Source organism: Molossus molossus, unplaced genomic scaffold (assembly GCF_014108415.1).
Source record: "Molossus molossus isolate mMolMol1 unplaced genomic scaffold, mMolMol1.p scaffold_m16_p_21, whole genome shotgun sequence".
Classification (NCBI taxonomy): Eukaryota; Metazoa; Chordata; class Mammalia; order Chiroptera; family Molossidae; genus Molossus; species Molossus molossus.
Window position 1 is genome coordinate 4,736,981 of NW_023425357.1, and position 9,783 is coordinate 4,746,763.

A 9,783-nucleotide genomic window follows, 5' to 3' on the forward strand; every position below is an offset into this window, starting at 1 on the left:
TGTACTTTTCACATCGATGTTTCTCTCTCTCTCTCTTCCTCCCACTCTATCTGAACAAAAAATGAAAAAATGTCCTCAGGTGAGGATAAAAAAAAAATTCATTCATTCATTCATAATCTCTGATGATCACGTATAATAGGGTCTACCTCCCACTAAAGTTTCCTAGTCCATCACATTACATTTATAGGATTTATCTCAGGATATACTTTTTAGACATATAATGTTCTAAAATATTTTCATCAAGGCTGACTGTATCTGAGTTGCTTTGTTAATTTTTAAATATAAAATATGAGGTAGCCCGGCCAGTTTGATTCCTGGTCAGGGCACATGCCCAGGTTGTGGGCCCAATCCTCAGTGGGGGACATGCAGGAGGTGGCTAATCGATGTTCTCTCTCAGCAATGATTCTATTTCGCCATCTCCTTTCCTCTCTCTCAAAACATCAAAAAAAAAATTTTTTTTAAATGAGGTAATTGGTCAATAAATACAGCACTACATTCTGTGCATTAAGTTATTCTTCACTGCAGATTATCATCTTGAGGGCCTACAAGTGACTACTTGTAAATTCTATGTTTGATAAGAATTTACAAGTGGACAAAAGCTTTCTCACAATCGCTGCCCTCATAGGGCTGCCCCTCTGTATAAACATTGATTCCTGACTTCTTACTGAAGGCTTTCTCATATTTATTACATTCATAGGGTTTCTCTCCCATCAATTCTGATGAGTAATGAGAGCATTTTTGCACAATGAGAATTTTTCACATTAAGTGTACGCAAAGGAAGTCTTTCCTCAGCAAAATCTGATGTACGAGGCTCTTCTTCTTAGATACTTCACTACATTTATTGCATCTGTATGGCTTCTCTGCTGTATGAGTTTGTTAAAGCCCTTTTCATTGCTTATATAGTTTATCTGCATATGAACTTGCAGATGTGCAATGAGCATGCTTTTTCCAGTTTAGCCTTTGACACATTCATCCCATATATAGGGTTTTTCTCCCATATAAGTGCACCAATGTACATTGAGATGACTCTTCACAGTGGAGCCTTTTTCATATTCAATACACATATGTAGCTCCTCTGAAGTATAAGTTCGCTAATGTGCAGGAAGATCACTCTTCGTGGTAAAGCCCTTTCTGTGTACTCTACATATATAGGGCTTCTCTCCTCTATGTGTTCACTGTTGTCAGCTTAAAGGGCTCTTCAAGGTGAAGCCTTTCTTACATTCACTACAATATATAAGGTTTTTCCCCTGTATGAATCCGTTGATGGACAATCAGCTTGTTCTTCACTGGGAAGCCTTTTCCACATTCATTGCATACATAGGGTTTCTCTCCCGTATGAGTGCGCTGATGTACACTGAGTTTATACTTCTGAGTAAACCCTTTGCCACATTCATTGCACATATAAGGTTTCTCAGAAGTATGAGTTTGCTGATGTACAGTGAGACCACCCTTCATGCTGAAGCCTTTGCCACACACACTACATATATAGGGCTTCTCTCCTGAATGTGCTCGCTGATGTCTGATGAGAGGGCACATCCAGGGAAAGCCTTTCCCACACTCATTACATACATAAGGTTTATCTCCAGTATGAATTCGCTGATGCACAATGAGGCAGTGCTTCATGGAGAAGCCTTTCCCACATTCACTGCATATATACGGTTTCTCTAACGTATGAGTCCTTCGATGTACAGTGAGATCAGTCTTCATGGTAAAGCCTTTTCCACACACACTACATACATAGGGTTTCTCTCCTGTGTGTGCTCGCTGATGTCTGATGAGAGTGTTCTTCCAGGTGAAGTCTTTCCCACACTTGTTACATATGTAGGGTTTCTCTCCAGTATGAGTTCGCTGATGTAGGATGAGGCCACGTTTCACTGAAAAACCTTTTCCACATTCAGTGCATATATAAGGTTTCTCTCCAGTATGAGTTTTCTGATGGGTAGTGAGACTAAACTTGGTAGAGAAGGTCTTCCCACATAGACTGCATCCATGAGGTTTCTCTCCTGTATGAGTATTCTGATGGTTAGTGAGACAAAACTTTGTAGTGAAGGTCTTCCCACACAGACTACATCCATGGGGTTTCTCTCCTGTATGAGTTTTTAGATGGGTAGTGAGACTAAACTTTGTAGAGAAGGTCTTCCCACAGAAACTGCATCCATGAGGTTTCTCTCCTGTATGAGTTCGCTGATGATAAATGAGCCGAGACTTTTTGATAAATGCTTTCCCACATTCACTACATGTATAAGGTTTCTCTCCCATGTGAGTTTTCTGATGTATATTGAACTGTGATGTCTTGAGGAAGGTTTTGTCACATTCAGTGCATTCATACTGTTTCAGTCTTGTATGAATTGTTTGATGTTCAGTGAGCCTGGATTTTCTGAAGAAGGTTTTACTATACAGACTGCATCCATTTGGCTTTTCTCTAGTATGAACTCTCTGATGATCAGTGAGCTGAGACATCTTGATGAAGGCTTTCCCACACTCAAGGCATACATGGGCTTTCTCTATGTTGTGAGTTCTCTGTTGCTGAATGACATGGGACTTACTGATGGGTCTGGTACTGACAGGCAATTTAATTTCAGTGTAAAATTGTTCACAGTTACCATGCGGAATGGGTGTCCATTCTCCATTCAACTCAACAGAGTTCTTTAAGTTACAAGTTCTGTTTTGGTTTTCAAAACTTAAATTTGATTTTAAAGATTTCTCGGGTATCTCAAACATATCACGATTTTGCTTTAATAGGAAATGACCTTCATTCTGATTAACCATATTTGCAAACCTATTACGTTGACAGCATTGTTCCACACTCTTCTCAATGCTTGGACTTTGCAAGTGATACTGCAGAGGATCATCAACTTTATTGACTACTAGGAAAGAAGAGGAACAGTGAATCATTCCATAATCTCCCATAACCTTAGTTTGAAATAAAACTGTTTTTACAAAATGCTTTCATGTGAAGCAACTATTTAGTGCCCATCCTCTGTATTAGTTTAAGAAATATATCTGGTCTTTGTCCATAGTACTTGACAATGAGGTTGTAAAACCCTTGCCATTTCCTAAGTGACAGGAGTACCTAGTCCTATAAATAAAAAAACTTTTAAAAAACATTTCCTTTGTTTTTAATCCTTACTTCAGAGCATGCGTACTGATTTTAGAGAAACACTGATGTGTTGCTTCCTCAACAGGGTACCTGCAACCCTTCTGTGCAGGGAACAAAGCTTCAAAGAACTATGCCACCAGGCCAGGGCAAAAAAAAAAACAACCAACTTTCTTATAACAGCTGAGTTTATGCTAGTAAGGTGACTTAGCACAGGGTTCCTACAAAGTCTCAGGATAGATCTAGTCAATAGAAAGAAAAACTGATTAGAAAATTGGACTTCCAGCCCCACCCACTGATCTCTGAGAAAAGAGGGAGGCCTAGACATTAGAGCTCTATCAGAAATATATTTTTTAACAGATTTTGTTTTCCTTTATTAATCTTAGAGAGGAAGTGAGAGGGAGAGATAGAAACATCGATGAAATTTTTTAAAAGAAAATAAACATTTATTATCTGTTTCCATAAATCAGAAGTCCAACCATATACTAACTGGGTCCTTTTCTCAAGGTCTCAAGACTATGTGAAAATGTCAGTCATGTTTGGGATCTTAACTGGAGCCGGGGCCCCCTTCCAAGCTCACTGATTGTGGGCAGGATGTAATTCCTATGATTGTGGGGCCTGAGGCCCTCAGATCTCAGAGTCAGCATGTTGTATCCTGATCAGGAGACCCTCTCCAAAACATAGCACTTTGCTTTAAGGATAATAGAAGAGCACCTCTGCTATTTCTGCTTCTTGTCTCTTAACTTTAGACACCTAATTAGGTAAAATGATTTATCAGTTTTCTTTAAAATATGTTTCTATTGATTTCTTTTTAGAGAGAGAGGAAAGGAGAGAGAGACAGAAATGTTGCTATGAGAGAGAAAACATTGACTGGTTGCCTCCTGCATGCTTCCCACTGGAGATCGGGCCCACAACTTGGGTATGTGCCCTGACAGGGAATTGAACCTGCAACCTCTTGGTGCATGTGTTGACACTCAGTCACTGAACCACACCAGCCGGGCTAATTTAGTATGTTTCATGCCACCCCTGAATTTTTTTGTATGTACCTTTTATCTTTGATCATTTTAATCTGTATTATTAAACTGTAACAAATTGTACCCGAGTATAATAGTACACTCCCCTCCCTAATACTGTCTACCTTCTACACCATAAAGTGGTCCATTATAAAAATTAGTTATATAATGTCACTCCTCTACTCAAAATTCCTCATCAGTGTTTAAACTCACTTGGAATCAAAGTAAAGTCTTGAATGGCCTGAAGAAGCAATGTGTGACCTATGTCTTAGAACCTCTAGCTTACGCCATTGTCCTTATCTGCAGTTGTTTTCCCTCTTGCTCATGTCACTCCATCCAGACTTCCTAGTAGGTCCTTAAACACATTCCATATTCAGTTCTTTGAACTTCCTATAATCTCACATTTGAAAAACTCCAGGGAGCTGACACATCGCTTATCTATGTGCTGAAAGTCACCTCATTAAAGAGCAATTCACGCTCCTAAAAGAGCACCTCCAGGACAAACACCCACGGTTCATTGGCTGCATTAATTTTCCTTCCAGAAATTTTTACCCTAGAATAAGTTTATTCTTGATTATACAAGACTTCTACTGAGAATAAAAGCAATGTGCAGAGTAGGGACAAGGTCTATATTTTTTTTAATCCTCACCTGAGGACAATTTCCCATTTTTTGTTCAGATAGAGTGGGAGGGAGAGAGGGAGCGAGACTCATCGATGCAAAAGGGACACATCGAGTGGCTGCCTCCCGCATGACCCAACCAGGGCTAGGGACAAACTGCAACGGAGGTAGGTGCCCTCAGTGGGAACCGAACCCGGGTCTCTCTGGAGCACAGGCCGACACTCTAATAGTTAAGCCAAACTGGCCAGGGCACAAGGTCTATTTCTTTTAAATCTTTTTTTGCACTGCTATTAGCTTTGAAAATATCAGGCTATCAAAATGCAAGTTTTAAGAAAACACAGCAATCGCATAAATTGTAGGAGGTAATCAGAGGCATAGAACACTTAGGAGTCCTTAGAAAGAGGACAGAAACTTTCTAATCAGGATAATAGCATATCACGGAGATCACTGAAAGAGCAACTGCAATTGCACATGACAGGAAAGTTGGTTACCTGGGCCTAAGTGTCATGAGAATATGATGGGAAAGCAATCAATTTTATTTTTATTTTTCCATTTTTAAAAAATTTTTTTTTGTTCAGATAGATGGGAGGGAGAGAGAGGAAGAGAGAGAGAGAGAGAGAGAAACATCAACGTGAAAGGGACACATCGAGTGGCTGCCACCCGCACGACCAACCAGGGCCGAGGACAAAATGCAACTGAGGTACATGCCCTTAGTGGGAACTGAACCTGGGTCTCTCTGGACCGCAGGCTGATGCTCTAACCGCTGAGCAAAACTGGCCAGGGCTCAATTTTATTTTTATATCTTAAAATTATATAGGGTGTTCCAGAAAAATGTATATACAACTTTGAATAATTATAAAGCCAGTGTTTATTAAAATAACCATTCATTTTCAAAATATAATAGAATCTACAGACACCCTATATACATTTATTTGAGACACTCTGTATAATGGAAAGAATGCAATCAAGAAAACAATTCCAGCCTGGCCAGTTTGGCTCAGTGGACTGAGTGTTGTCCAATGAACAAAGAGTTTCCAGTTCAATTCCCAGTCCGGGCATATGCCTAGGTTGCGGGTTCAATCCCCAGTAGGGTGTGTGTAAGGAGGCTGCCAATCGATGTTTCTGTCTCACATCAATGTTTCTATCTCTCTCTGCCCTTCTCTTTCTCTAAAAAAAAACCAATAACAACATAGGAAAAAAAAAAAAAGAATTCCATTTACTACATGATAAGAAAGAATATCATACTTAAGAAAAAATTTAAGGAAAGTATAAACCTTTTTCTTTTTAAATCCTCACCCGAGGACATTTTTGAATTTATCTTCAGATAGAGTGGGAGGAAGTAAGGGAGAGAGAAAAACATCGATACGAGAGAGACACATAGACTGGCTGCCACCCACATGACCCCAAGGTCCAGGGACCAACTGCAACCGAGGTACGTGCCCTTAGTGGGAAGCAAACCCGAAACTCTCTGGTCCACGGGCCGACGCTCTAACCGCTAAGCTAAACCGGCCAGGGCAGAAGGTATAAAACTTTAAATTCTCAAACTTATAAAATGTGGGAAGAAATGAAAGACCAAATTAGATGGATAAACACCCAATACTTCTGGATTAGAACGTATAATATGGTTAAGAGAGAATTCCTACCAAATTGAAATACAGATTCAATGTAATCCCTATCAGAAACCAACCTGGGCCCTGGCTGGTTTGGCTCAGTGGTTAGAGCGTCAGCCTGCAGTCCAGAGAGACCTGGGTTCAATTCCTGCTAAGGGCACATATCTCGGATGCAGTTTGTCCCCAGCCCTGATTGGGGTCGTGTAGGTGGCAGCCACTTGATGTGTCTCATTCATGTCGATGTTTCTCTCTCTCTCTCCCTCTCTCTCCTTCCCACTCTATCCGAACAAAAAATGGAAAAATGTCCCCGAGGATTAAAAAGAAAAAAAAAAACCAACCTGTTCTTTGTATGTGTGCTTTTTCCCCCTACAAATTCACAACCTGATTCTAAATTTCCAATGAAAATTAAAAGACCCAGAAGTCACCCTGGCCAGTCTGGCTCAGCGGTTAGAGCGTTAGCTTGCGGTCCAGAGAGACCTGTGTTTGGTTCCCGCTAAGGGCATGTACCTCGGTTTTAATTTTCCCCGGCTCTGGTTGGGTCCCGTGGGTGGCAATCACTCGATGTGTCCCTTTCACATCGATGTTTCTCTCTCTCTCTCTCTCCCTCCCACTCTATGTGAACAAAAAATGAAAAAATGTCCTCGGCTGAGAATAAAACAACAACAACAAACCCCAGAAGTCAAAACTGTCTTCAAAGAGAAGAACAGAGTTGGCAGATTCACCTTTTCCAATTTTGAAACATAATACAAAGCTATAGAAATCAAGGCCATGATGAAAATATGTACAACCCTGGCTGGTTTGGCTCACCAGTTAGAGCATTGGTCTGATAACGGAAAAGTCTCTGGTTCAATTCCTGGTCAAGGGCATGTACCATGGTTGCAGAATTGAACTGGGACCTCTCAGTTCATGGAATGATGCTCAATCCACTAAGTCAAACTGGCTGGGCCTTTTTTCCATTATACAGAGTGTCCCAAATGAATGTATACAGGATGTCTGTAGATTCTATTACATGTTTCAAATGAACAGTATTTTAATAAACAAATGGATGCAGGTTTGATCTCCAATCCCTGTTGGGGATGTTCAGAAGGCAACCAATTGATGTGTCTCTCTCACATCAATGTTTCTCTCTCCCTCCCTCCTTCTCTCTCTCCCACTTTATCTAAAAAGCAATGGAAAAATATCCTTGGGTGATGATTTAAAAAAAAAATGTACATGTAAAATTTTTCAAAATTGATTGTGGTAATGGTCACATTTCTATATGAATGAACTAAAAACCAATTAACTATATAATTTAACTGGGTAAATTGTATGGTATGTGAATTAAATCTAAGTAAAACCACTAAAAGTATGATATGAAAACAAAAGCTATAGAAAAATAAATACAGTGATAATATCTAAGAATGAAGAAAAATTTGAACTACGAAACTAGGAAGAACGCCACTTGAAGCAGATGTTTAGGCTGGAACTGTTGTACCATGTTAAAAAGATATTTTCTTATTCATTAAATGAAATAGTAGAGAGGTCGGCATGTAGAAGACATCCCAGGTGATACCAAGATGAATAGAATTTAAAATATCTAGTGTGGTAAGAGAAACTAAATTTTAAAAAGAATGGAAAAAAGATGATTCCTTTTCTCACACACAAAATAAGAACAGGCCAGCTGCCACGATGATGGGTAAAATACACAGGAAACAAGCATACATTGTACTGTATTGATAGACAAGTTAATTTGGGAGTTAATTTCACAGAACAGAAAGAGGTTAACTCATGGGAATACAAGAAACTTTGAAAAGTGATAAGAACTGAGTACTAAGGCCCGAGAAGGGAGAGGAGCAAAAAGCAACATAAATGCACCCTCATTATTTAAAGAAAAGATTAAGCCCTGGCCAGTGTGGTCTAGGTTGGTTGAGCGTCATTCTATGAGCCAAAGAGCGGCTGGTTCGATTTTAGTTTGATCCCCAGTGGAGGGCATGTGCAGGAGGCAAGCTACTGATGTTTCTCTCTGACATCAACGTTTCTCTCTCTCCCTCTACCTTCCTTCCTCTCTAAAATCAATAAAAACATATTTAAACCCTTTAAGAAATAAAGAAAACAGAAAGAGGGAAGATTTTAAAGGCAGACAATAACAGACATTCAGGATAGGTAGAGTTCACAGTGATATAACATAATCTCATCAACTAAGGAGAAATTAGCTCCAAATAGTATGAGGAAGACAGTTTGTGGGATACAAGCAAAGGAAGCAGGATATCCTTAGACCTTGAGGGGAGCCAGAAAGACCATGTGTATTTTTCCCCCAAGAACATGGTCACCAATAGGAATGGTTGGTGATGAGACAGAAGGTATAAATGCACCATGACAAGCAGGTTATCATGAGGACACAGCATCCAAGATGGCGTTGTTTATTACAAGGAAAAATCACTATTTCCTAACAGGGCGTGAAGGCCTTGTAATAAGAAAAAAGTGATGAAATGAAAGTTCTGTCTTTCCAAAAAGGCATGGAAATTGGAATTCCTTAATAAGAGAGGTAGTAACACAGGCAGAGAAACTGTGACTGTGGACAAATAGAGGAAGATCTTAGAATCCTAGGAGAAAGCAAACTGTGCAAACAAAAACAAGATGTTGGTAAAATAACTGGGGTATGAGCTCAGAAATAAAAGTGGGGGTACGTTTTCCTCTAAGCTTCTAAAAAAAAGGGGGTTCTCATCTGTGAAGGGGTGGGTTGAATTTCCTCTGTCACTGTCACCGCTCTGACGTCTGCTCTAATGAGAATGTGACTTCCCGGCTGCCCACCGTGCTGGTTCACAGCCCCTCACCTGCACAGACTAGACTGTGGAGTTCCTCTTGTACTGTCCACAGTTCTTCCCCTTGTTCTAACTTGGAGAGCGCTTCTGGTTTGCTGGCTCGGTACCCTGTTAATGAAAAACAAAAGACAGAGACATACTGAATTGTGCTGGGGTCTGTCAAGAACGGAGAATGTTACATTTCATGGAATGAACAGCTTTCACATCTGTAACACACAGACTTCTCTCGGAGAGGGGACATTATACCTTTCTGTGTGGGGCGAGAGAAGGATCTGAAATTTGACCATTTCAGAGAATTACAGTTATTCAGAAGAGCGAAGCAGCTGAGAAAAAAACAAAACAAAAAAAAACTAACATGGTGACACAGGGGGACTGTCCTCACCCACTGACTCCAGGTGGCTGAAGTTCTCCAACATCACATCCCTGTACAGGTTCTTCTGATGGGGGTCCAGGAGCTGCCACTCCTCCCAAGTGAAGTTCACGGCCACATCGTGAAAAGTCAGGGATTCCTGTAATGACACCATTCTGTTTATTGGTGATGTCCTTTAGATGTTATGTTAACGTAAGAAACATTCAAAACTGCAAGAATTTTTGTGAGTTTATTGATGCCAAAGTAACAACTGCTAGGAAAGTGTGGCCCATT

General features: G+C 40.2%; 1 protein-coding gene across 1 annotated transcript; it reads right to left on the reverse strand.

Moving 5' to 3' along the window:
* Nucleotides 1-1,224: 1,224 nt before the first annotated feature.
* On the reverse strand, nt 1,225-9,664 carry LOC118638835 (zinc finger protein 615-like). Its single transcript, XM_036274963.1, has 3 exons — nt 9,523-9,664; nt 9,153-9,248; nt 1,225-2,867 (listed from the first exon to the last, which is right to left on the reverse strand). Exons 1-3 carry the CDS (start codon nt 9,662-9,664, stop codon nt 1,225-1,227), a joined length of 1,881 nt encoding a protein of 626 aa, XP_036130856.1.
* Nucleotides 9,665-9,783: the final 119 nt, after the last annotated feature.